The sequence below is a fragment of the Gadus morhua genome, chromosome 17, assembly GCF_902167405.1.
Source record: "Gadus morhua chromosome 17, gadMor3.0, whole genome shotgun sequence".
NCBI lineage: Eukaryota > Metazoa > Chordata > Actinopteri > Gadiformes > Gadidae > Gadus > Gadus morhua.
In genome coordinates, this window is record NC_044064.1 from 13,249,245 (window position 1) to 13,276,815 (window position 27,571).

General features: G+C 46.7%; 2 protein-coding genes across 5 annotated transcripts; both read right to left on the reverse strand.

Annotated features, from left to right (window-relative positions):
* Positions 1-4,646: 4,646 nt before the first annotated feature.
* si:dkey-46i9.6 (E3 ubiquitin-protein ligase TRIM39) lies at positions 4,647-12,396 on the reverse strand. Of its 3 annotated transcripts, none has more exons than XM_030337783.1 (7): positions 12,278-12,396; positions 9,261-10,279; positions 9,005-9,100; positions 8,540-8,770; positions 7,839-7,986; positions 6,749-6,775; positions 4,647-5,951 (listed from the first exon to the last, which is right to left on the reverse strand). In XM_030337783.1, exons 1-7 carry the CDS (start codon positions 12,342-12,344, stop codon positions 5,398-5,400), a joined length of 2,142 nt encoding a protein of 713 aa, XP_030193643.1. In that variant the 5' UTR covers positions 12,345-12,396; the 3' UTR covers positions 4,647-5,397. The 3 variants fall into 3 exon arrangements, with proteins under 3 accessions (XP_030193643.1, XP_030193641.1, XP_030193640.1); XM_030337781.1 differs by having other exon boundaries at positions 9,261-10,355; positions 12,278-12,314; XM_030337780.1 differs by having other exon boundaries at positions 9,261-10,352; positions 12,278-12,311.
* Positions 12,397-13,400: 1,004 nt separating this feature from the next.
* btr12 (bloodthirsty-related gene family, member 12) lies at positions 13,401-27,085 on the reverse strand. Of its 2 annotated transcripts, none has more exons than XM_030337788.1 (8): positions 26,961-27,085; positions 24,114-24,643; positions 20,501-20,692; positions 19,280-19,375; positions 17,606-17,839; positions 15,540-15,687; positions 15,402-15,428; positions 13,401-14,924 (listed from the first exon to the last, which is right to left on the reverse strand). In XM_030337788.1, the coding sequence occupies exons 1-8, from the start codon at positions 26,962-26,964 to the stop codon at positions 14,386-14,388; spliced, it is 1,770 nt and encodes a 589-aa protein (XP_030193648.1). In that variant the 5' UTR covers positions 26,965-27,085; the 3' UTR covers positions 13,401-14,385. The 2 variants fall into 2 exon arrangements, with proteins under 2 accessions (XP_030193648.1, XP_030193646.1); XM_030337786.1 differs by having other exon boundaries at positions 20,501-20,701; positions 26,961-27,084.
* Positions 27,086-27,571: the final 486 nt, after the last annotated feature.

A 27,571-nucleotide genomic window follows, 5' to 3' on the forward strand; every position in this document is an offset into this window, starting at 1 on the left:
ATCCAAAAGCTTTACTTGCTGTTGAGCTGAATCTCGTGGGCGGGACCTACGCCGAAAGATGTAAGACTCTCTCTATTGGCCAGTCTCGATCGGAGTGACAGCTTGGCAACATCCACAGTTAGTAACGAGAGATCGTTGAACACAAATAGTCCTGTTAACTAGTAGCTACATGCACAACGTCATACAGGCTAATAGTCAGCCTGGGCATGTAACGTACCTATGACTCGGTAATTGAGCTAAGCTAGCAGCTACAGGCTGACAAAATAATGTGTATTTTTTAACCCATTACAACATCCACAGATTGCTAAACAAAAGCAATCTACATGCACCATTTCAAACACAACATTCTTGCCATTACTATGACGGAAGACATACCTCTGCATTGATTTTCTGTCCTCTCAACTCCCGAGTCCCGCTCTGTCTCATCGTGGACTTCAAAACTCCCTCTCTTGTTACTAACTGTGGATGTTGCCAAGCTGTCACTCCGATCGAGACTGGCCAATAGAGACGTGTCTTACATCTTTCGGCGTGGGTCCCGCCCACGAGATTCAGCTCAACAGCAAGCAAAGCTTTTGGATTCGCAAGCAAAGCTTTTGGATTCGCAAGCAAAACTTTTTGGATTCGCAAGCAAAACTTTTGGATTCGCAAACAAAACTTTTGGATTCGCAAACAAAACTTTTGGATTTGGAAACAAAACTTTTGGATTCACCATTAATATTTTTTTATTTTACTTGCAATAAAACATTTTTTGATTGCAGTGTCGATAGTTTTGCACTCAAATCTATTTTTTGATTGCCGTTTGGAAAGTTTTGCTCTCAAACCTATTCTGTTTGATTGCATAATAAAGACACAAATCTACCTCCATAGATATCCTAGCAACGCGGTGATATAAGCATACAATGGAACATTCACATTGCTAAGATCGGGCGTAGTTAAGACCAGTTGGTGCAACCGGCCTATTAAGTAAACAGTAGGCCTATAACAATACCATATAATATAGGCCTACTAATTTGCAAAAAATAATATACAATAACAATATAAGAGGAATAAACAATATAAGGGAAGAAATGGTGCAATAACAGTGAAGTCAATATACGGTCAGAGATTTAAGATTTCAATATAAATATAATTACAAAAACTTTGTTTTTTTCTTAAGAATGCTTTGTGAATCCGGCCCCAGGTTCTTAAAACGCCTATTTGCATAGGCCTTTCATACAATATAATTGAACGACTGCAATTACCCACTCTATTATGTATACAATAGAGCTTATTAGTTACTAACACGCACAAAGTTGAAGTGACGGTGAACCCATTGTTTCAACTTTGAAATATTAAATTCATATTGTGCTTTGCTTTGAGTTTCAGGAAGGAGTGGGGCGTGGTATCCCCATGGTTACGACCAACGCCGACGTGACGACCTTATAATAAGCGATGTTGTAGACCTATATGAAATCCGCCCCACATTGTATCTTTATACTATCGGTGACCGGGAAGCCTCAACCTCACTCGGACGTGGACGTGTTGTTATACTAGGTAAAGGCTACTTGTATCATGGCCTACTAAGTTTACTAAGTATTATTATAGGTTACACCTGGGTTCGCAGCATAGAGACCCTTTACCATATTGTATGGGGAGAACGGCAAAACGTCTTTTTACCCATTTATTTCTTAATTCGGGTCTTCTTCCAGTAACAGTCAAAAAAATGCCATAGCTTGCTATGATGACGATATGAGACATTACGACGTTAACAAATAAAACTGGATCTTTGAATCAGTTTGACAGCGGAGTGCACACCAGGTCGTCTTTACCTTTTCATCTCAATTGCAGTTATTCAGACCTCGACCAATTGTCACAAATTTTTATAAGAACAACCTCAATTTAGCAGACCTGTCAATATAAATTGTGTTTATTCTCTAATGGTAGCCTAATGCTGATGATTTGCATTTCTAAAGTTTAAACTTTACAGAATTAAAGATGTAGCCTAATTTGGCCACAACCGCAGCGCAAATGCAGTAGGCCCTATATAAGTAACAATATGACTTAATATAGCGAACGATTACCTTTCCTTCGCCCTTGGGTTATCCCCGTGAAGATCTCCCTTGGTGTCCATTGTCTCTCTCCCTTTTCATTGGCAGTGCACTACAGGTACACAGGGACTCTTCCCTTTATAGGCCACAGTAAACACCTTTGGTTTCATTTCTGCAAATGCTCTTCCCAGACATAACTTTTGTCTCCTCCTCATCAGATGCGTCAGGCCCGATGGAACGATGGGAGGTCGATGGCCTCACGCATCATTTGTTTATTATTTGCCTTACAAATCTAAGCGTGTAGAGCAGGGCTATTCAAAATATCATGAAATTTTGTTCTCACATATTTTGGACACGTATTTAGAATTCAACAATGTTGTTTGAATCATCACAAAACAGAACTACTGCACATATGAGACATTTTGAGCCAGTGATTCTGTGAGAAAGATTGCACTGCCTTGTTTGCCTAGTTTGGCTCATCCTGAGACACTCATGCAGCTTCTCATAGGTCATGGAGCAAAGTGCCCTTGTTCTAATGTCATTCATATGAGAAAAGCTAGACTCACACGTATCGGTCGAGCCAAACATTTTCAGAATAAGTGATGCCAGTTCCTGATTGTGGGGTACTGATACTGGCTAGTATCACCGGCTACAAACAGAAACCTGATTTGCATGCAACTGTGTTTCTCCTTTATTTTATTTAATTTTTGCATGCTCTTGCGGGCCAGAAAAAAATTAAGAGGGGCCGCATTTGGCCCACGGGCCGCTATTTGAATAGGCCTGGTGTAGAGTGTAGAGTGTGCAGAGCAGGTTAGACCTAACCTGCCTTTATCACATCAATAGGTTTAGAAAGCTATAAATGATTGTTATCACACCAGATCCCTTATCTTCTTTACATATTTTTCACTTTGTACTTACTATATTATTCAAACATAAATGTGTGGAAAACAAAATAGAAATAATTCTACAGATACATCATCAACATTTTACGACATAAAACATAGTTTTGAACTAGGGTTGATCACAACTATATCAGCTAAACAAATTAGCTCCCTCCTCATCTTTGTAATTTCCTCGTATTTACGGTGAACACTTCTGTAGAAATTTCTGGAAAGAGAAAGAGGAAATGAGTAACCATCCTCAGTAGGTCTGTAATTATAAACAATTGGTATATCTTGGAAGTGGGAAGTGAAGGATTTAAGCAGACCAGTAAAAAACTCAGAGGATCTGCCATTTGAGAAAGTTCCTCCAAGTCCGTCTTTCTCTGCTGGAGGTCCAGGGTTTCCTGCTCCTGGTCTCTGAGTAGACCCTCGGCCTCGCCAAGACCCCCGGCCTCCTCCCGACCCATATCTCTCTGACCTTCTCTCCCTCTACCAACCCCCCAGGGCCCTCAGATCCTCCTCAGCCGGTCTCCTCTCCACCCACACATCAAAACTCCACAGCCTTGGTGACAGAGCCTTCTCCAGGGCAGCTCCCAGGCTCTGGAACTCCCTCCCCCAACATATTCGTGACTCTGAGTCCCTCACCATCTTCCAGTCCCGCCTCAAGACTCATCTCTTCTCCTCTGCCTACTCCTAGATCACTAACTAACCCTAGCCCCATCAACTCAAACATTTTTCTTGTCTATCTATTTTTGTGCCCCTATGTAAAGCGCTTTGAGCGTGAGAAAAGCGCTATATAAATTGAATCTATTATTATTATTTGCTATATCCGGGCCTGTATGCGGGCCTGGACACATGCTTGTTTACGGACTTACTGCTGACGCAGGCTTGTTCCCGGCCCAACACACGACAGGATGACAGATTTCCAGTTCGGAAATTGACTGGCCGGATTCCCACTTTTCCCGGCCTTACCTGTTCCCAGAGCTTAAACAGGGGCAAGTCAGGTCGTGTCCATTTTATTTTTAGATGTGTATCATTTTTTCCGTCTCAAAGGGCTGTACAGGCAATATATTTATGACACTCCCTAACTCTTAGCTCCCCAAAGGGCAAGAAAGAAAGTCTCATCAAGGTAGGTGGCTTGAGAAGGGATAGAGAGTGGGGATTGCTCCCCCCCCGGAGGGTCAGGAGGGCCACAGGTACCATTTTTGACACACAGAGTAATCAGTGCAGGATTTTATAGGTCAGGGTTAGGGTTAAGTATAATTAGCTGACTCATTAATTCCGTGTCATTTCAGTATAAGGTCACAGTACAGTATGCCGCGAGTGATGCGACGCGCCCGCTGGCCGCCTCCTCCCCCCGGTGTCTGAGCTGGGACACCTCCCCTCCCCTCCCCGACACCCTTCCCCCCTCCCACATGTGTTTGTGATGTTTTTAATATGTTGCTTATGTGCTCTCTAACCCCTAAACTGTCCCTAAACTCCCTTATAGGAGCCTAGTTTGGGAATGACCTTTTTTCCCCTCGTTTTCCCTCTTGTTTTCCTTATCTTATCTAATAATGAGGGAGCGCATGCACCCCGACAGTCTTCTCCGTCCTGTCACCCCACACTGTCTTTTTATGTTTCTTGGACGGGATGTGACTGGTAATTTCGTTGCTCTGTACTTGTGACATGTGTAATGACAATAAAGTAAAGTAGAAGTCACGTGAGATATCTGACCAAATTAAACACTTCAGACAACTTCACATCAGGCAATGATTTCTTTATTGAAAGGAGAACACATTTTCCTTAACTACTCTAGTCCCTCATCTTGAAATGGATGTTTCTATATAACTTGTAAAGAGACAGGAGGGAGAAGCAACCCATATGATTATGAAATAAGATAACATCACTTTGTTTGTCTCTGAAAGACTGATAGGTTACAGGAACATCTGCGGCTGCCACAGGGCAGAAAGACTAGAAGGTACTTGTAGTTTATTTTGATTTGATCTCAGATCACACCACAGACAGTTGCTAATGTGGACATCCAGTTTGAGAATAGAAATCTAAAAGAGAGGTTTCCAAAATGACAATGACCTCCCTTCAGTGAGATTTATTGTTTGAAATTACTTATCACGGTCAACATTTGAAATATAATAGTCCAAAATATGCCCTAAAATTTAAGTTTAAGTTGAAATACTAAAATAGAAGAAAATGTAATCGGTTTTGGTATGCCTGAATTAGTATGAAACTATAAAGAAAGAAAAAAATAAAAACGCTTACATTTTGAATAATCGTTTTTGCCCCAACATTCGGCTTTAAAGTTTTAAGTAGTTTTGCAGGAAATAGTCAATAAAATAAGATGGATACATTCAGTCACACACCATCACAACTTTACACAATTGAATAAGATCAGAAACATTCTTTCAAGTATATTTTAAAAACAACACATTAAGCAACGTAAAATCTTTATCTTCCCATCCCGTTCTTCCCGGCCCCCCGGTCCTGGTACCTCAGGTGTGTTTGAGCGCTGCCTTGTGGCCGGCCGGGCAGATCACCATGGTGTCGGAGGCCTTGTCGCAGCAGTACAGGTAGAAGAAGGGGAACACCTTCTCTCCGAGCGTATCCCAGAAGGTGTAAATGTGCTTGCGGGCCTTAGCGTCGTAGAAGGACACCTGGCCCTCCTCGCAGTCCACGTACACGCCCACGCGCTTCGGCCGGGGGTCAAGGGTCACCAGGGAGGGCGGGGCCGTGGACACGCGGTACTCCTGGCCCTTCTTCATGGCCAGCGCCCAGTAACCCTGGGCGACGCTGACGGCGATGCGGCCCTTCCTCTTGACGGAGGAGCGGGCCACGCCCAGGTACCAGTCGTCCTTCTCGCCCACCGCCACCTCCCAGTAGTGGCGCCCGGCGGCGAAGCCCTCGCGGCCCAGCACGATGACCACCGTGTCAAAGCGGTGGGGGGTGTCGGGCAGGTCCTGCCACGCCCCCAGGTGGCGCACCTGCCGGCGGTCCTGGGACAGCTGCAGCCAGGGGTTGGCCGTGTCGGGGTCGAGGGTCAGGTCGGCTTGGGGGGGGGGGGGGGGGGGGGGGGCAGAGAGGTTAGGATTTAGGACTTGAGGAACTCTCACCGAGTGCTCGTCGTGAATAAAAAAAAAAATAACATGGTCAATAAATAACGATGTAAGGATGATGCATGACCTGAGAGAACGAAAACTAAAGTACTAAACGTTTAAAGGTCCAATATTTCACCGCCAGGTGTGAGTGTGATTAACCGTTTCAAAATCGGCCTCTTCTGACATCATAGGTGGGCGTCTCCACTTAGATGGATTGCGGATAGATGAGCAAAGTCTGCTACAGTCCACTGGGTAGGCTGGTAGACTGATGTCAGAAGAGGCCGATTTCAAAAGGGCTTGTAACATCTAATTACCCTCACACCTGGTGGTATAATATTTCACCTTTAAGACTTAAGGAACTGTAGTATGTGTGATGACCAATGAATGTGGTGTGTGTGTGGGTGTGTGTATGGGAGGTGTATGTATGGGTGGGTGGCTGGCTATGGGTTGGAGGAGGGGTGAGATAGTGTGTTTGGAAGTATGTAGGAAGAATTATTGGATAGGGTGTGTGCATGAGGGGAGTATGTGTGTGTGACTGAGAACGGCAGGAGTATGAATGAAGGGGATAAAATATAAAAAAACAAGCTCCCAAAGATCATTATACTCTATGTTTCCATATTTTACCTAAAATGAACCAATTATTTGATGTAAAGTCATGATCTGGTCATATGCTTTATGAGTTTGTATTGTAAAAATAATAATAAAAAATAAAAGAATACCTTAAGAGATGAATGCTTGCGAAACTCACCTGTGTATTTCCCCAGCTTCTTGATCTCTACAAGAAAGAGAGGCTTGTTATTCTCACAACCAATGGCGGTTCTACACGGGGGCCTACGGCGGCCCGTGCCCCTGTAGACACGTCCTTCCAAATGTCTGGTCTCGATATATTTAGAAAATGAATCATATCTAAGCAAACTCAACGAAGCAGAAGCGGGTATCCAAATGTCAGTATCCTTGCTAGGTCTAGGCTACACAATAGTGTGATGTTAACCACGTATTTTCATCTGTATTGGCTGTTGCATTACTAATCATAATAATAATAATAATAATAATGGATTGAATTTATGTAGCGCTTTCCTAGACACTCAAAGACACTTTTACAGGGAAGGGGGAACCTCACTAACCACCAGTAGTGGGATAACCAGTACATTTGAGTAAAGAGTACTAGGCTATCTGCCCGTGTTAAGTAGGGAGGGATGGTTATGCAACGAAATGTAATGCATGTCCCTACGGTTTTTTTCTTCTGATTGCACCCATCATGAAATGAAGAAAGAACAGTACAACAGGGAAGTTTTCTTTGAGCTCTTTAGAAATGGCTATAATCCTTCCTGTAAGCTCAGCCTCTTTGGCAACACAGTTTCTCCGAAACTGAACAAGGAAATGGCACATCGTTTTGCACTTCGTTGTACCCTGTAGTTTTTTTTCACATTGACCCACTGTTTTGTACCCAGTAATGTATTTTTTATTTTACATTTTTCATGGCCCTACATCTCTTCCACGCTTGTACAAAACAAATGTTTGCATGATTTTGATGATTTAGGGCATAAGCTCCATCAATTTAAGATAGTTTGACAGAAAAATACATACCGGTGAAGTTGTGCAAATTAAATGTTTGATGATTTCAAAGTAAAATAAAGTTTATATTTTATATTATGTATTAATATAATTGGCCTTTTTTTTGTGCCCCTCTGGTTAAACACTGGCCCCTCCTTGGCCCCCCATAGTAAAATTTGTCTAGAACCGCCACTGCTCACAGAGAGGAGTTTTCCAATGTTACAGTCAACTGAATAATATAGACAGAAAGACAGACAGTCATGCAGATAGACAGGGAGTCATACCGCCGTCTGCAAGCTTGTCTATCTCTGCGTCGAGCACGCTCTGTAGCTTAGCAACCGCCCTGCGGATGGTTCCGATGCTGGTATCCGTGGGAACACTGGTACCAGACCAGTCCTTCACAATCGGAGACGCACTGAATGCTGGGAAACTCTAGAGAGAAAAAACGTTATTTATACCACCTATCAGTACAGACAATATCAACAGAATGGAGCAGAGGAATACAGAACTGAATAAATAGAGCATGAAAGGAAATTGGAGACTCTTTCCAAGAATTCAAGGCCACATGTACATGCTTTGTTATTCCTTGTGTGTAAGGGTTTATTTGAGTTTACATCTCCTCTTATTATTTTAGGCGCCAGTTACCGTAACTGGCAAACATCTTGAAAGTATTTACTCCTTTCTTTAGATCTACCCTGGATATGTACATTTGATGTAATCCATCAAATATCGATTTAAAAGCATAAATCCATAAAGAACCGTGTTTATGCTTTTAAATAGATAGATGATTAAATGTTAAAACCCAGTGTTTGTGCATGTGTGGGCTGTTATCTGAAGACACAACAGCACAAGTGGCTCTTGACCAGGGGCTTGTCAAATTGGGGGTTTGCCCACCCGCCCCTTAGTGCCCACTGCCCTATTAAATCCACACGTGAATAGGATTTTATTTAAATATCAAACGCACCAACGTGTCACGTGACCTCACCTGCAGGAAGTGGATGTGGTCGGTGCGGCCCAGGCTCTCCAGGTCCGTGTTGCGGCGCTGGAGCTCTGCGATCTCCTGCTCCAGGGCGGCCACCAGGCCCTGGGCCCGCCGCTCAGCCTGGCCCCGCCCCTCCTCCACGCTCCGCACCATCTCCGCCTGCGCCCGCTGAATCACACGCACCAACTCCGCGAACACCGCCCCGCACTCCTCCACCTCCCGCGCCGCGCTTGCCTGCCGAACGTTTGATCAGAGTGACCGATCCGATGCATTTCATTTATTTATGTTGTGAGTTGTTAAGGCGATTGTTTTAATCGGTGCGTTTTGATCGTTATATGAAGATTTGAATGTATAATTTATTTTACATTTAGATTAGTCATAAAGTCCACCGGGGATTCACATGAAAATACTTTTGAATTCTAGTAGATAAGAACAAAAGAATATGTTGCATCTTTGGTGAGGACTGACTTTATAGTGGTCAACCGATTTCTTGATCTCCTCCACTTTCTGCTGCCTCTCGCTGATCATCTGTTGCACATCCAACTCCACCCTCTTCAGCTGTGCCTGCAAGGAACATTTCCCCAACATTCATCAATCCCAGAAGAGGCATTCGACTAATTAGCAAGCATCAAATACAAACATAACTCAAACCCAAATTCATGAAAAATGAAAAGTAACCCATAGGCTAGCGTGTTTACCGAAACGGCGTTGCGTTTTCCCCCACCTTTTTGTCCATCCACTCGCGCTCGACGGGCACGGTGTAATGCGACCGGTGGTCCGTCTCGGTGCACAGCACGCACACGCACGTCTGCTCCTTCTTGCAGAAGAGCTCCAGGAGGCGCTCGTGCTTGGGGCACATGCGCGCCGCCATGTTGGCCACGGGCTGGATCAGCTTGTGCTTGGTGAAGCGCGCCGTGTGGGAGCGCAGGTGCTCGCCGCAGTACGACGTCAGACACACCAGGCACGACTTCTCGGCCGCCGGGCGGTCCCCGCCGAGGCACACGTCGCAGAGCACCTCCTCCGCCGCCCAGGGCGCGAAGACAGGGGTCGGCGGGGTCGGAGGAGGAGGAGGAGGAGCCGGGGTTCTGGGAGAGGGCGGGGTCGAGGAGGTTCTGGAGTGCGCCGGCCGCGGGGGCCGTTCGGGCGTGGTCCGGGGGACGGACGCCCCTTCGACCCCCGGCGGGGGCGGCGGAGAGGGAGAGGGTTTCAGGCCGGAGGGGGGGGAGGAGGGCGGGACCAGGGGCGGCAGCTCGTCCTGGAGTCCCGCGCGGGGTTTCTTCTCCTTCTCCTCGCGCCTCCTCCGCTCCTCCGCCTGTCTCTCCTTCAGCTCCACCAGGAGCTGCTCCCGCTTGTCCTCCTGCAGGAGCTGCTCCTCGTCCTCGCCTTGATTCCCCCTCCCCCACCTCTTCTCCTCCTCCTGCTGCTCCTCCTGCCGCCGCTCCTCGCACCTCCTCTTCTCTGCGCTGTTCACGCGGATCTCCTTGAACTGCTGGGCGATCTCGCGGAGCACGGTGTTGACGCTGACGTCGGGCCGCTTGGCGAAGCTCTTCTTGCACATGGGACACTGGTACGACGGGCTGGTCCTCCAGTAGCCCAGGATGCAACTCTGGCAGAAGTTGTGTCCGCAGGGGATGGACACGGGGTTGGTGAAGACGTCCAGGCAGATGGAGCAGTGCACCTGCTCCTCCGACAGGTTGCCGGCGTTCGTGTTGCCGTTGTTGGAGGTGGCGTTGGCGGCCATTCCTGCGCAGCGGAGAGGCAGGGTCATATTCAGCAGCAAGTTAGCCACCTGGGGGGGAGGCCGCGGCATGGAGACCTGCTGTGACAGGTCGACGTCAGTTTGTGGGGGATGGGGTTAGACACGGTGCTAATGGCTGTAAAGTGCAATGCATTGTGGGGCTTTTTGAATTTGAGCTGAAAACAAGTTTAAGGGGAACTGTCCTGCTCCTTTATGATATATAAGAGAGTACTGTTTCATGCGCGTGATATGAACAACTCCTTCAGCACAATTCCCGTGAATTCATCGCTTAAAAGTTTATTCGAGGATCGATTTGGATAATGCAAATCACAGAATTATCGATGGAGACCGATTTTTCAAAACATGTCTATGAAGCAGTGCTCTCCTAAAATATCCGTGCAGGACACCTTGCAGTCAACTGTATTTATAAAGCCACTCACAGAAGGAATACAAGTGTCACACTAAATGGAGACTCGGGAAATGGTTAGACAGTGCTGCTGCAAGGAATTGTGGGTAATTTGGAATAAACGTTATTTGGGAATTGGATATCTTCCTGTCTGGTTTTGGATGTTTTTGGGGGTCAAAACTCTATTATGGGATGGACCTGTGCAAAAGTTTGTCTGTTTGGCCTACAGTAAAATCTGTTCCTGGGCCGCCCCGGTGGCTCAGCGGGTCGAGCGCGTACCATTAAAGGCTCAGTCCTTACCGGGTTCAATTCATGAACGTGGTCCTTTGCTGCATGTCTTCCCCTCTCTCTCCTATACCTTCCTGTCTATCTTACTCTGCAATAAAAAGGATAAAATCCAAAAAAAAATGATCTGTTCCTGTCCAGTCATACATACATAGTATCATTCATACCATCGATTGGCCACTGTCTCCTATAATCTAACTATAAATATTAAGTTGTATGATGACTTGTATCTAAAGATATATGTTCTTTAATGTTGTTCTTATACGATTATTTGTAACTTTAAAACAACTTCACTGCGACTCTATAAGTTTTGCTCCCTGCTCCTAAGAGAGAAAATAGCTTTAGCTCCCGCTTTATAAATAGCTAGTCGGTCGGGCTGTAGCTGTGCTAGCTGTCAGGCTAAATATGTTAAGCTAGTAAGTTTAGCATACGTGTTAATAACGATTGCTTTAGAATATAATGACAAGTATGCGGGGGGGAGGGAGAGAGCTGGGCAGAGTGAGACAGATTATAAATATATGGTGAGAGAACATGGCTTTTCGTGACGGTCTAAATTAAAGTGTGCTTCTGGACTTCGGCCCATTTTTTCCTTAATCCAAACAGCGTCTAACTCCTTAAGACTTTTCAAGACTTGACATCACCATGGCACCTCCAACTGTCCCCTTGTTTTGCAATTTTTATACGACAATGTGAACCGACAATGACCTCAAACCTTTGCACAATTCAAATGGAAAAAGATAGATATTGATTGGTGAGAGGGAGGGGGGAGAGACATTGACCCAAGCTGAGCAGAAACCACATAGAACCCTTTTCAAGCAAGTCTCAACCAATCAGTACAAGTTAAGAGAAAAACAAAATCGTGCAGACTTCTGCACGATTTTCTGCTTGTATGTCAAATGCGTGTTGTTCTACTTCTGCTTGTATGTCAAATGCGAGAAGGTGTTTAAAATGAGGCAATGCAGAAGAGGAAGAAAAATAAAATAAAATGGAGAGGAAATTAAAGAGAGACACGAAAAAAAAAGATAGATATTGATTTGTGAGAGGGAGGGGGGAGAGACATTGACCCAAGCTGAGCAGAGAAAAGCAGAAACCATATAGAACCCTTTTCAGGCAAGTCTCAACCAATCAGTACAAGTTAAGAGAAAAACAAAATCGTGCAGACTTCTGCACGATTTTCTGCTTGTATGTCAAATGCGTGTTGTTCTACTTCTGCTTGTGTGTCAAATGCGTGAAGGTGTTTAAAATGAGGCAATGCAGAAGAGGAAGAAAAATCAAATAAAATGGAGAGAGGAAATTAAAGAGAGACACGAACCTGGGAGCAGCTGCTGCAAGTTCTCTGCTGGACACTGACACACAACACTACTGGCACACAGACACATACTGACACACACAAACACACGCACACAAACACGCACAAGCACGTAGACACTAATACACACGCACAAAAACACTCACTCAGTATCTCTCTCTCTCTCGCACTCTCACAGAAATACACACACACACACACACCTATAAATATAGAAATATACCCCCCTTCCTTCACCACAGATACAAATATACCCTCGCCCCCAAGGGGAACTTGTTTAACCCTTTAGAGGCTTCCAATAAACATAATCATCTCTCTCCTCCTCTCTGCTGCTATCACAAGATAAACAGCGGTCAACACAAGCAGAACAAGCTAGGATTCTATACTTTATACCCATGTTGACAGAAAGTAAGAATATGTTGCCCGATTAGGTTTTGTTCGAACACAACTAATATAATTAGAATTGGGGTACTTGTTATAGGTCAATTGGAAACCTTGTTTGAAACGCTCCACAACCTGTGTAACAATAGGATTAACCAACTAATTGGACGTTGCCATTATCTTCCTAAAGGCCCAATGTGGATAATTCCTCATTCAAATAACTACAAACAACTATGCTTACGTTATACAGAACAAGTAGAATCTAATTAGTTCATAAACATTAAACATGCTCATTAAGTAATTCTGTGTGCTTGTATCGACCACGGATAGGGTTCGGAAACATCAGGCACCCCAGGGTGCAACGGAGAGCGCTGATGATGGCCAGCATTTGTCAGACCAGACGAGCATTAGTGAGGATGTTTTGGACGAATAACAGCGTCACGTTTATTGTGGTTTCAAGTGTAACCTCCTGACAGATCCAACCAGACGTGTAGGAAAGCGCAGGCGACACTGTTATAATCGTTGGTTGTCCCCTCCGGAGACCCGGGTCCAAGTCCCTGTGGATTAGCGCTCTCATTCTAACAAAAACAAAAGGTGCTACTGCTCTCTGTTCTTTGAAAAGGTGGAGAGCGCTGAACTGTAGTATAATGGTACATTGAAAAACATGTTGTGCTCCTGCGTTATCTTTTTGAAGGCGTGGAGATTAGCATTGCCAGTGCCACAGTCGTGAGAATGAAGGAGAGCAGCCTGCAGCTTCAAGACATTTATTTCACATTCATATAAAACCATCTATACATTTTAGGGTCAAACCTTTGATGGGTGGTGTAGACCAGTGAACTGATTCGGGTACTGGGATCTGCTGCTGTTCTCCGGATAGGTGGAAAGACTAGCAGTGTAATGCTAGTTAGACGGGCGCCTTTGGAGAGCGACTGGTCTAGAATCCAGTACAATGATGACAGGGGAAAGTGTGTTAAACATGTGATGATCAAGCGTTTTTTTTCTTCGGTTTCTGTCACTCTCTCTCTCAACAGCTCTGATTAAAATGTCCTAAAAGTAGTAAATGTCCTGACAAGTCAAGCTCTCGAAGAGATGAGGCATCACAATAAAAGGTTCTCTACAGGGAGACTATTGCTAGTTCGAACCAATCAAATCAGCCTATGGGTCTTCTAACTCAAAGAGGCGAAGCTTATTGATTAATGTGTTTATTAAAAAAGATATGATATGAACATTTGATTAAAAAAATTAAGGTAAAGTGTTAGTGTAAAATGCTCCTACCCAGCAAGCCTGTTTAAAATCGTATTTATCTTGTAAAGGTAAATAAGTTAATATAAGTCATGTTTACTAGCCTATGTAATTACAGATTTACAGAAAAGGTGCCATCACCTAAATCAAGCTTCTACTGGCCATTAGCCTAGCGTGTCTAGCTAAATCTGTTAAACCCTAAGTCTTAAACCTTCAAACATTTCTCTTTTGTCTCATTATCATAACAAAGCAGTGATTTCAAAAAGTCCAGTTACGTAGTCAATATCTTCAGTAGCTTATATCTTGTCACACATGCTGTCACACAAGAGACAATCAGTTCTTTAAAAATATCAGATGTACACAACTTCTTAACCCTCGCGAACCAAACTGCATTTCTAAAAGTTTGGGCTTTGTTGTAAAACTTGACTGCGTCGGTTTTGGTTCAAATTCAACCTCCTTCATGGGTTGCCTTGGTGACCACCTGTCCCTCCTCAGTTCGGTTTGATCTGGCTGATCACGAGGGGGGCCGCGTTCTTGCCGTCATGGACCAGGCAGGGGCTGAAGATGGGGTAGAGGCTCTCGCTGAAGGTGTCCACGAAGGTGTAGAGGTGCAGGCGGCTCTTGGCGTCGTAGAAGGACACCTGGCCGCCGTCGTAGTCCAGGAAGACCCCCACCTTGGCGGGCTGTGACGCGGCCGTCAGCGGCACGCGGCTGGATGCCAGCGCCTTGATCTCGCCGTTCTTCAGCCACAGGCACCAGAAGCCGCCCTCGGGGCTGAGGTTGATGTCGCCCTTGCGTCGGGCCGAGCCGCGGGCCACGCCCAGCGTCCACGCCGTCTTGCGGCCCACCTCCACCTCCCAGTAGTGGCGTCCGGACGCCAGGCCCTCGCGGGCCAGCACGAAGAGCGCCGGGTTGAAGCGCCGGGAGCTCTCCGTCTGCGACGACTTCCTCTCGTCGTAGCGCACCTGCCGGCCGTCCTCGGAGAGCACCAGGCTCTTCTGGGCGGTGCCCGGGTCCAGGATCACCTCGCCTGATTGGTGGAGAGAGAGAGAGAGAGCGAGCCGGTAATTTGACACAAGTCTTGTGGATTCATGGAGAACTGTAGCCATTGAAAATTCATTAAAAAGGTATCATGCCACCAGGTGTGAGTGCGTTTAGCCATTACAAGCCATTTTGAAAATCTGCCTCTTCTGACATCACTAGTGGGCGTGGCCACCTAGATGTGTTCTGGATAGATCAGTCTACCAGCCTACCCAGTGGACTGAAGCAAACATTCATCTATCTGTCACACATCTAGGTGGACACGCCCACTGGTGATGTCAGAAGAGGCCGATTTTAAAAACGGCTTGCAACGGCTAATCACACTCACACCTGTTGGTGTAATATGTCACCTTTAACCAACCTCAACCCTTTCAAACTTTAATCAAGACTAAACCATCCGTCACATCAATCGCTTCAACTAAACTATGCACACGTGATAAAAAATTGTGCTCCAAAAGTGACTCACTTGCGTAGTTCTGCAGCTTCCTGAGCTCTGAAACCGAGAGGGACAACAACACAGTCAGTCATAGTGAAGCTCTTTGCAGTCTTGCCATTTACACTGTGAACGCCGGGCCCACTGGAGCTCAGAGGAAGGCCAGCCTACCTTTCCCGTACAGCCTCTGGAGCTCCACCTGGAACTTGTCGACCAGCCCGCCGACCGAGGAGCGCACGGTGCCCAGGTACAGGTCCGTGCTCACACTGACCGCCGACCAGTCCAGAGGCTCCAGTGGCGGCGGCAGCCCGGCGGCGCTCTGGACACACAGATCCCACGGAGGTTAGAGTACCGTCGGCGGTGTGGAGAGTTACGCCTCGTGCCCACTACCTCCGTCAGTTGACCGTTGCCCATTGACTTTGAATGGGGACGGACGCGCAATGTATTGTGGATCCGTCCATTCAGTTGGAGCGTTCGCCACCGTCAGAAAGTTGAAAAATGTTCAACTTTTTCGGCAGCAACGGTTCCGTCATCCAATCAGATTGCGTATGCAAATTTAAGCACTGTGACGCGACTCGGGCTCTGACGATACTGGATAGCGGGAAAGCGGGTCATCTTGCCTCGCAACAAGCAGGAAGAAGCGGGAAGAACCCGGCGAAGCGATTTGATTGGCTGACGGATGCCTCTGCAAAGACTACTCCCCCATCCGTCAGCCACGCCTTCCCACGTCCGTTGACTAACGGTGCAGTGGGCACGAGGCGTTACGCCCCGTGCCCACTACCTCCGTCCGTTGCTCGATCCCCATTGACTTTAATGGGGACGGACGCGCAATGCATTGTGGATCCGTCCGTTCCGTTGGAGCCTTCGGCTCAGTCAAGAAGTTGAAAATTTTTCAACTTTTTCGGCAGCGACGGATCCGTCATCCAATCAGATCGCGTCTGCAAATTTAAGCACTGTGACGCGACTCGGGCTCTGACGATACTGGAAAGCGGGAAAGCGGGTCATCTTGCATCGCAACAAGCAGGAAGTAGCGGGAAGAACCCGGCGAAGCGATTTGATTGGCTGACGGATGCCTCTGCAAAGACTACTCCCCCATCAGTCAGCAACGCCTTCCCACGTCCGTTGACTGAAGGAGGTAGTGGGCACGGGGCGTTACGCCGCGTGCCCACTGCACCGTCAGTCAAAGGACGTGGGAAGGCGTTGCTGACGGATGGGGGAGTAGTCTTTGCAGAGGCATCCGTCGGCCAATCAAATCGCTTCCCGCTAACAACAACAAAGCCGGGTTCTTCCCGCTTCTTCCTGCTTGTTGCGTTGTCATTGCAAGATTACCCGCTTTCCCGCTTTACAGTATCGTCAGAGCCCGAGTCGCGTCACAGTGCTTAAATTTGCATACGCGATCTGATTGGATGACGGATCCGTCGCTGCCGAAAAAGTTGAAAATTGTTCAACTTTTTGACGGAGCCGAAGGCTCCAATGGAACGAACGGATCCACAATGCATTGCGCGTCCGTCCCCATTCAATGCATTGTGGATCCGTGCGCTCAAGGCTCCGTCAAAAGGTTGAAAAATGTTCTACTTTTTCGGCGGCAACGGATCCGTCATCCAATCAGATCTCGTATGCAAATGTAAGCACTGTGACACTACTCGGGCTCTGACGACCCTGGAAAGCTCCCCCATCCGTCAGCCACGCCTTCTGAGTCCTTTGACTGACGGTGCAGTGGGAACGAGGCTTTGTTGCCAGGTGGTCATTGACAACTCGACAGTAGGGGGATAGCAGGATGATACATTTACTGTAGGCTCACGCAGTGCATCAGGCTAACTGACCAACACACCCAACACTGGGAAGGAAGCTAGCGGTACGGTGGCTAGCGGTACGGTGGCTAGCGGTATGGGTGACTTGTGATACGGTGGCTAGCGGTACGGTGGCTAGCGGTATGGGTGACTTGTGATACGGTGGCTAGCGGTACGGTGGCTAGCGGTATGGGTGACTTGTGATACGGTGGCTAGCGGTACGGTGGCTAGCGGTATGGGTGACTTGTGATACGGTGGCTAGCGGTATGGTGGCAACCGGTTGCGTTAAAGAGCAACCACACACAATGACCAAACCACAGGGAAAGCAGCGAGCAGCACGTAGCGAACACCACCTGCCATCGCCTTTGTATAGCACATAACATCCCCTTGGCACCCAATTGAGCCCATCCGATCTGAGCCCGACACGCCCTGTGCCGCCGGTCGTACCTGGAGGAAGACGATCCGGTCCTGGGTGTGGGCGAAGGCCTCCAGCTCGCTGCTGCTCCTCCTGAGCACACTCAGCTCGTTCTCCAGGCCGCGGGCCAGCTCCTGGGCGTGGCGCTCCGCCTCCCGCTGCCGGGACGCGATGAGCTCCACCAGCTCCGCCTGGCTCTGCTCCACCAGCCGCTGGAGCTCGGCGTACACCTGCCAGCTCTCCTCCAGCTCCTTCTGCGCGTTGGCCTGCGGGGTGACAAGAGTTAAGGCTCAGCAATGGTTCCACGTCGACGCAGCGCGATGACAAAACGCAGACGCCCCGACACAGTCGTGAATCGTGAACCTGTTTTGGTTCTGCGTCGGGTTTGAGTGAGCGGACCAATCATGGCCCTTCCTGCTGCGCCGCCTCGACGGAGGGTTACAGTTTTTAGGAGCCGCACTTCCTCGCGGTGGACGAAAGTAGGGTCCGCAAGGACGTAATGGGTCCGTAAACCAATTGAGATAATTCGGGTTTAAGGTCTCAGGTGGTCTACTTTGACCAATCTGGCATCCTTAAACAGGGTGATTGTGGTGAGTGCGTTTGACTCCCAGCACGGGTGTCTGGGTTGGATTCCTCAATGTTTAGTCTACTCTTAAAGCCTTGAGCAACTTATGACGTGTTAGAGAAGACTTGCTTAGGATAAACGCTAACTATGTCACTCTTGTGACAGTGTCACCACAAAGTACACACCACAAAGTGTATCGTAGGAGCACTGTAGTATTATGTTCTCTTAGAGCTCTACATACTCGTCTCTCTTCTTTTGTTTACGCGTCCCTTCTCTCTTTACCTCACGCCCCGTTGTGGACACGCTGACGTCAGAGTCCCTCCTGCGTGGAGGTGTTTAGGACCGAGTGAGTAGTTCCACGGGTGGAACAGGTAGGGCAGGTCTGACGGCCACCCAGCCCAGGGGTAGGAGGAAGTATTTTGCGTCCAACAGTGTTGAAGGCCCACCTTCCTACCACCAGCAGGGAGGTCAACTGGCTATTGCGCACCATTTCATTTCAAATATAAGCCGGTTTTCGTTGACAAGTGAGTGCCTATTGGCACTGACTTGTATTTAATGGGTCGATTTTGAAATGGCTAGTCGTGGCTAGCATGATATGATAACGTCATTGATTTTACACTGGATTGTGTGCCATGTGTAATAACAATAGGCAAAAAGATTAAGAGGAAATATAAATTTGGTAGTCAAAAGCAGCACACCCACCCACACACACACACACACACACACACACACACACACACACACACACACACACACACACACACACACACACACACACACACACACACACACACACACACACACACACACACACCAGGATAATCTAAACACAAAGGCAGGTGAAAAAAAGCAGAACCCAATGATATGAAAATTATATCCATGAGATTCATAATGGATCGCATGTATTCAATGTGTTATGTTTCTTCAAGACTGTCATCTTTGGCAAATGCTGACAGATACGCTTAAATGCAAACGCACACATTTAAACACACACATGCGACACTCCTCCGTCTCGGATGCGTCTTCAAGGATGTGTCTTGCAAGCTAAGGATTAGTATTCAGAGCTTCCATCCCGTTTTAAACGGATGTTGGCTTAGCCTTAGCAGTCATCCACAACTGTGTACATTAGCCTTGACCTCACCTTGATGACCCTGATGGACTGCTTGATGTCTTCCAGTTTCTTTGTCCTCTCTTTGATTAGATGTTTGACCTCTGACCTTCTCTTTGACAAGTTAGCCTGCAAAAAAAAAAAACGGAAAACATTCGAAATGTTTATTTTCACAGATTCAAACCCACTTGTATAGAGCAGTGCTTCGACAGAGATTTTGGATTTGCAGTCCCATAGATATTAGACACTACTGAAACATCAGATGAGGGGGGCCTATCTAAGCAACCCGTGTTTTGGAAACAAAGCAAGTTGAAACCAAACGATATTTGTACACGTTTTAAATCTGAGCCCTACATATGTATTCTCTTGATCACATATTCCCAGTGTTGGTTCTCCCATTTTGCGTTGGGTGTTTTGAAGGGACTTGATATCATGCAACACTTGAAACCTGTTGACTGGAGTCTTTGTTTCAGGGTACTGTGGGATGGGGTAATGGTGGAAATCTTGCCCCGGGCCCCCTTAAGTTCATAGCCAACCTGAACATCACTGTCACACCTGGCATTCCCTGAGGTTTGCTGTCAGCATGTCATGTTCCTTATCTTTTCCTATATCCTTCTTTTCCATGCTTTACCTATTTGGTTTTGTTTAAGCGCCTATTCGGGTTATTAATTCATATCAAAGGCAGCTCTATAACAGACATTGATGCTTGAGAGAGAAAGACCGAAAGAGAGAAAAACAGCTTTAGACAGAGAGAACATCTAGGGAACCATAGGACTAAAAACATAAACCATTTAAATTGAATTTTTTTGCCATTGATTTGTTAATTTTTTTCTGCTTCAAACCCTTCGTTAGGGACATTCCAGTCTGCGCCAGAATAGGTGTGGGAATTATTTACATATTGGTCCTTACGCCAATGTAAACTAGTGTACTGAAAGTACGGACATGATGCAAAACACATTAAAATGCTATCCCTACATAAGATTCTTCACCATGATTCATCTATTTGGTTTTGTTTGAGTGCAAAGTGCCTATTCGGGTTATTAATTCACATCAAAGCCAGCTCTATGACAGACATCGATGTTTGAGAGAGAAAGATCAAAAGTTTTGGGAATTATTTACATATTGGTCCTGACACCAATGTAAACGAGTTTCCTGAAGGCGCGGACATGATGCAAAACACATTAAAATGTGATCCCTACACAAGCAGGGTTGTGTAGGGCTCTCAACAGGTGCTGCTCCTGGTCCGACCCTCACCATTTGCTTCTTGAACTCGCGGTCGGCGGACACCACCTCGTGGGCCTTGTGGACGGTGTCGGCGCAGGTGGGACAGATGCAGGCGTTGTCGGTGCGGCAGTACAGCTCCGTCAGTCGCTGGTGCTTCTTGCAGATCTTCTCCTCCAGGTGGAAGGTGGGATCCACCAGACGGTGGGAGGACATGGACTTCACCTGGAAGGACTGACAGGGGAGAGACAGACAGGTGGAGGGAGAGAGACAGGAGTGGAGAGAGAGACAGGTAGAGGGAGAGAGACAGGAGTGGAGAGACAGACAGGTAGAGGGAGAGAGACAGGAGTGGAGAGAGAGACAGAAGTGGAGAGAGAGACAGAAGTGGAGAGAGAGACAGGGGTGGAGAGAGAGACAGGAGTGGAGAGAGAGACAGGTGTGGAGAGAGAGACAGGTGTGGAGAGAGAGACAGGTGTGGAGAGAGAGACAGGAGTGGAGAGAGAGACAGGAGTGGAGAGACAGACAGGATTGGAGGGAGAGACAGGAGTGGAGAGAGAGACAGGTGGAGGGAGAGACAGGAGTTGAGAGAGAGACAGGAGTGGAGGGAGAGACAGGAGTGGAGAGAGAGACAGGAGTGGAGAGAGAGACAGGAGTGGAGAGAGACACAGGAGTGGAGAGAGAGAGACAGGAGTGGAGAGAGAGACAGGAGTGGAGAGAGAGACAGGAGTGGAGAGAGACACAGGAGTGGAGAGAGAGACAGGAGTGGAGAGAGACAGGAGTGGAGAGAGAGACAGGTGTGGAGAGAGAGACAGGAGTGGAGAGAGAGACAGGAGTGGAGAGAGAGACAGGAGTGGAGAGAGAGACAGGAGTGGAGAGACAGACAGGAGTGGAGGGAGAGACAGGAGTGGAGAGAGAGACAGGTGGAGGGAGAGACAGGAGTTGAGAGAGAGACAGGAGTGGAGGGAGAGACAGGAGTGGAGAGAGAGACAGGAGTGGAGAGAGACACAGGAGTGGAGAGAGAGACAGGAGTGGAGAGAGAGACAGGAGTGGAGAGAGAGACAGGAGTGGAGAGAGACACAGGAGTGGAGAGAGACACAGGAGTGGAGAGAGAGACAGGAGTGGAGAGAGAGACAGGAGTGGAGAGAGAGACCGGTGGAGGGAGAGACAGGAGTGGAGAGAGAGACAGGAGTGGAGAGAGAGACAGGAGTGGAGAGAGAGACAGGAGTGGAGAGAGAGACAGGAGTGGAGAGAGAGACAGGAGTGGAGGGAGAGACAGGAGTGGAGAGAGACACAGGAGTGGAGAGAGACACAGGAGTGGAGAGAGACACAGGAGTGGAGAGAGAGACAGGAGTGGAGAGAGAGACAGGAGTGGAGAGGGAGACAGAAATGCAGAGGGATAGAAATGTAGAGACAGAATATGAAAAAAGATAGAAATGTACACGTAGAGCAACATTTGTTAGGGTAATGCTACATTTGAAATACTGTACTTGTGATACTATAATATACAACCTTCTATAAATTGTGTTTTCTTTATTCTAGTCAGTAGGCCTTATCTATCCATAATGCAGGCTGCAGTTCCAGCTGATTGAGGGCCGACCCTTCCTTTCTAATCTTTACCTAGATATGCCAACCAATCTGGGTGTATGAATGCCATAGACCGCCATTCTCCGGTTTTCACCCAACAAAGAGAACAGAAACAATAGAAAGAGCTTTAAGAAAAGCAGTGGTTTATTCCAGAGTTCAACTCTTGGCTGTATTTCACGTTGGCTACGTCGTCTAGACATTGCCTTATGGGCATTAAGCCCATAAGGCAAAGCCTAGACGAAGTATAATTACTAGAGTTATATTGACATAACCGTTGTTCCAGACTGAGCAGGTGATGTGGCGATGGCTGTTTCGACATGTGCACAGACACAAGTAGATGCACCACAGGCCTGCAGCCCCACCCAGAGTCCAATCACTTTGGCCAGGTGAGGCCGCTTCCACCAAGCATAAACCTGGCATAAACCACAGACACGCTCCACGACAGCTGAATATTAGGAGATGATAGGTTTACTCAGGCCTGTACTTGTGTCAACATAATGGATTACATATCCACGCCAGGGGAGCGACTCATAGTTCTACTGGTGGATCCATGTTAGTCTTCCCAACGATATCAGGTTTCGTTTGAGCTCATATCCTGATTCATGCGTCCACTTTAATGCAAGGAGGCATCTCAAATGTATTAATTAGACATGAATTTACTCATCGGAATTGAAGGGCGTAATTCATTATTGATGAAGGGAATGGGTTTTGAAACCATGTCTATGTCTCCTTTCAAGTCTTAGTTCTAACACTCTATAAGTTAATCAATAACTAATGAATCGTTAACTCATGATTGAAAGGGATGGACCCTGAATAAAGGTGGCAGTCTGTGATTCATATGTTGGGTCTGTCTCTCTGCCAGATTGTGTCCCTGTACTGTTTAACCCTTACCTGCTCCTTATTGACCTGTCTCTGTACTGTCTAACCCAGTCATGTCCAAAATCCGGCACACGGGCCAATTTTGGCACGGGGTTGTATTTTATATGGCCCGCGGCTCCCTTACGAAAATGTATTATTTATGGCGCGCCAGCCCGCCACCGTTGCAATTTCTCTTTTCACCACATGGGGGCAGCACCATTCTGGCGCTAGCCACATCCGCGACACCCATGAACCTGACCCCTCCCCCCCACAGGTAGGCTAATAAGGGTTAGCAATTGCATGGACGTATTCCTACATCATGGCTGCTGTAGCTAAATCAAACATTACATTTACGTAATCTTGATTGCAGTTTATATTCAATCAGTTCATAAATGTAAGTACAACTCACTAGTTTTGTAGTTGCATCAACAAAAAAATGTATGTTACTTATAATGCTAAGTTTAATCAACTATTGAATTTATGTAGTATTGACTGTATTGACTGAGTATTGAGTATGGACATTTTTTATGGTCAAATTGTTGTTAGTTTCCTATTGTCCTGAGTTAATGAAGTTGACAATATTTTTATTTGACTGCAGTTGCTGTAATACAGTTTGTGAATTTGCTATGGTCAAAAAGTAGTCTTCTCAAATTAACTTGGACAGCTATTCCTCAATGCTTGTTCCTTGTGTGGTGTGATATACAAGTTGTGCAAGAGACTTTTCTTCTTCTAGCATTTGTTATTGTCAAATTGAAGTCTATTGCAGACTATTGCATATCGTTAAATAAAAACGATGAAATGCAAGTCATTTGCACGCGACTTTATTATGGTCCAAAGATATGACGGGAGAGGCATTCGGTCCTCGAGGTATTTACATTTTTCAAATATGGCCCCCTTTGAAAAAAGTTGTGACCCCCCTGGTCTAACCCTTCCCCTTACCTTTCCCTAATTGCCTGTCTCTGTACTGTCTAACCCCTGCTTGCTCCTTAATGTTCTGTCTCTATACCCTCCACCCTGCTCCTTAAAAAGACTTGGAACTAAAATGATAGAGTTGTATCCAAAGGAACTATAAGCCGCCCTGGATCTGCATCTGCTAAATGAATGTGGGCTACATGGATGGACAGTAGTGATTGTCGTTAGTGGTTTTGAGTATTGGTTGGTTTCAAACGACAACACTAAGAAGAACCGGGCGGCAGACACCCACCTTCTTGTGGTGCCGCAGGTGGGTCTCGCAGAACGAGCCGGCGCAGTTCAGACACGACTTCAGCGCCTTCACCTTCCTCCCGATGCAGGCGTCGCACGGCACCTCCCCCTCGCGGGCAAAGTCCCCGTTCGTGTCGGCCCCGCCTCCTCCTCCTCCTCGCGACGGCGAGCCCCCGTCTCTCAGGCTCCCGCTCGCCCCCGCACCGGAGCTCAGGTTCAGGGTGGACCCCCGCGACCCGGCCCCTCCGTCCACGCCGTCACCGCCGCCGCCAGCGCCGCCCACGTTCAGCCCCAGGAACTGGGTGGAGATCTCCGCCAGCACGCGGTTGACGCTGAGCTCGGGCCGCTTGGAGTAGCTCTTCTTGCACATGGGGCACAGGGACTTCTTGCTGTGGTCCCAGTAGCCCTGCAGGCAGGCCTTGCAGAAGCTGTGGCCGCACGGCGTGGACACGGGCTCCACAAACACCTCCAGGCAGATGGAGCACATGAACTGGTCCTCCGAGAGGAGCCCCGCGGGGCTTCGGGCGGCACCTAGGGGGGGGGGGGGGGGGGGAGATAGGGGGGACGAGGAGATAGGTTAGCAACACACGGGGGAGGCGCTCTGGCCCTACACCCCTCATCGGCTTGAATTGATGGGAGGCAGTGAGAAGAGGAGGAGATTTACATTTACATTTAGGGCATTCAGCAGATGTTTATATCAAAAGCTACCTACAATAAGTACATTTGTCATAAGAAAGGGAAGCACTATATCGCTGTCGGTGCAATAAGGATGTTCATAGAACCAAGTGCAAAGCACCATTGATCATTAGGTCAATCCATTCCCTGTTTACAACCAGTGGCGGTGGGTCAATAGAGGGCGCTAGGGCGCCGCCCCTCCGTGAAGTATTCACTTGAATATATCTGCCAACTATTAATCAACCAGTGGCGGCTGGTGATCAAAAATGTTGGGGGTGCACAGTAATAGACACGGGGTCTGGGGTCCCCCCCCCCTGTATTCTGGTGCATTTTGGGGATGGCCACTACCTATTTACCTACTATTCATTCAGATTCATAGCCTACATCAGGGCCTGGACAGGCTTACACTGCATATACACTACAGACCTACTTTATGGCCATTCCAGCAGCCATTGCTATTTGACCCATGTTGTTATTCTGATATTGAGACAAATCATGATCAGGCCTAAAAAAATTTTTTGTTTGGTTCCGGTTTCCGACCGACCCTGTCCATTTGTGTGCGACCCAAATTATTTTATGAGCTTTAAAAAAAAAAAAAAAACGTTTTTTTTTTTTTTTTTGATGCAAACTATAATTACGTTTTTGCACAGCACCTCTTCATTCTGTACAAGGATGAGCGCATTCTCTCGTTTATAAATGAAAACAACCTACTTATCATTCGCTGCCGCTGGAAAAAATAAAATAAAAAAATAAAATAAATTCCCTACCTACCCATGACCTCAACTGACAACCAACAGGAACCAAACTTTTTTTTTTTTTTAGGTCTCACTGTCTTATAGCGTCCATTTTTTGTGAGTCTCAATGGTCTACTTCAAATGCAGTTAGAAATGTGGGACAGTTGCTTCATTTTGTTTATATGCTACAGGCCGAAAGACTAAATTAATATGTAACTTACTTGCTCCTTTTAAGTATACCATTGCTTGGGGAGTCCAATTCCTCCACTGAAAAGGGGGAAAAGTGCTTACAACTCTCTGCTAGTTATTGATCTATCTCTTCTCTTCGTGTAGTTGTGTTGCACGATTGCTGCTGAGGGAGGTATCCTATTTGGTTGATTCGCTGAATTGTTCAATCATGTGATGATAACAAAAAAGAAAAGTGATATCATTGGCCTGGGGCGCACACTGGTGCGACCCGAGGGCGAATTTTCTTGCGCCAATAAAAAGCTGTCTCTGCTTGATAGACAGCAAAAAGTTAGCGAGCTTACATTGACTTCAACGTGGCCGGCGCCCCTGACTTGGAGGAGGGCTTTATTTCGAATGACCAATAACTAGCCTAGCCCGAATCAGTGACGTTCAGACGCATTTAAATGTTTGCTGGCAGTGACAAGTATATCACACAATTAAACGAGGATAAACACTATGTATTTTTGTTGATATATTTCGTATTGATAATAGTTGATTTAATCAACTATTATCAATACGAGTTCAGGTTATGGAGCTTAGGGGATGGTGGGTGGAGGAGGTGGAGCGATGAATGTGGTGGTGGTTTGTCCCTTCACCCCTAATCCCTTCTCATGTCTATTTATTTGGGTCGTAGCACGTACGTTCATGAATATGGCATGTTTACTGCTAATCCCTGAGAGGAAATCTCTCAAATGTGCAAGTTGTAGGTTATGCAATCAGAGACCACAATTAGCCTAGGTAATATTCACAACAGTCAGCTTTTAAACCACACACCCCATTGCTAGCACATAGCTCACACCGACCAGGGAGTTCTTTCAAAATAATCTCTCGTCTTTCCCACCACTGTAATGAATGTCTGGTATGTGAACATTCAGGTTGGACAGCTACGTAGACATGTCTTGTGACATTCAAAAGAAAACAGCAGTTTGGGTTCAGCAGTTCCACACATACTGTACAATACAGTTCTCATGAGACTATTGAAATCTGTATATCGCCAAGAGTTCATCAACTCTGAGATAAAGGGATAGAGCTCCCAAGATTTGTCTTTATGGAGGTCTACTTTTTTTAAACAAAACAAACCTATTCTGATACAAATCAGCTGGGATTCAATATCTAAACATGACTGATCTGAGATTAATTTAAAGTGGAAAGACCTTCAGTTAAAGAATATCCCAAAAAGAACAGAACAGAGAAGAAGCATTTGGACTCACTCATGTCTTCCTCTCGACTCGTGTGTCTCAACGTGTGTGGGTTTAGTGGTGTGACTGCTCTGCAGTGAATGATTAACCAACAGGTACACCTGAAACTCTGGTATCTACCCCCCCCCCCCCCCACACACACACACACACACACACACACACACACACACCAAAACCCTTTGACACGCCCAGCCGACATACACACCCACACACATTGGGCCCTTTGTTGCGCACCTGACTCTTGATGGGTATGCAAACAAGACGCTCAGAATACGCCTTCACTGTAAAAGCTCAGTATGAACCTTCAAAACAGGAAGCTCAATGTCAACCTTCAAAATAAAAGCTACAATCTTAGAAGTAATACGGTAAAGATTGCTGCAAATTTTTCTTTTTGTTATTGTATTTCTCCAACCTTTAGAGAAACTTCTAAAAACAGGTTGTGGATTTGTTGTTGAAGGGAAATAAACCGTGTTAGTCAAGGTGAGTCACTCTGGACTTTGAAGGTATGGGGAGGGAGGAGGGAGGGACGGGAGGGGGAGGAAGCGGTGGTGGCCATAGAGTGTTTACAATGAAAAAGATGGACAAGCAGACTCAATTTATGAGTTTAACATGTATGTGTACTT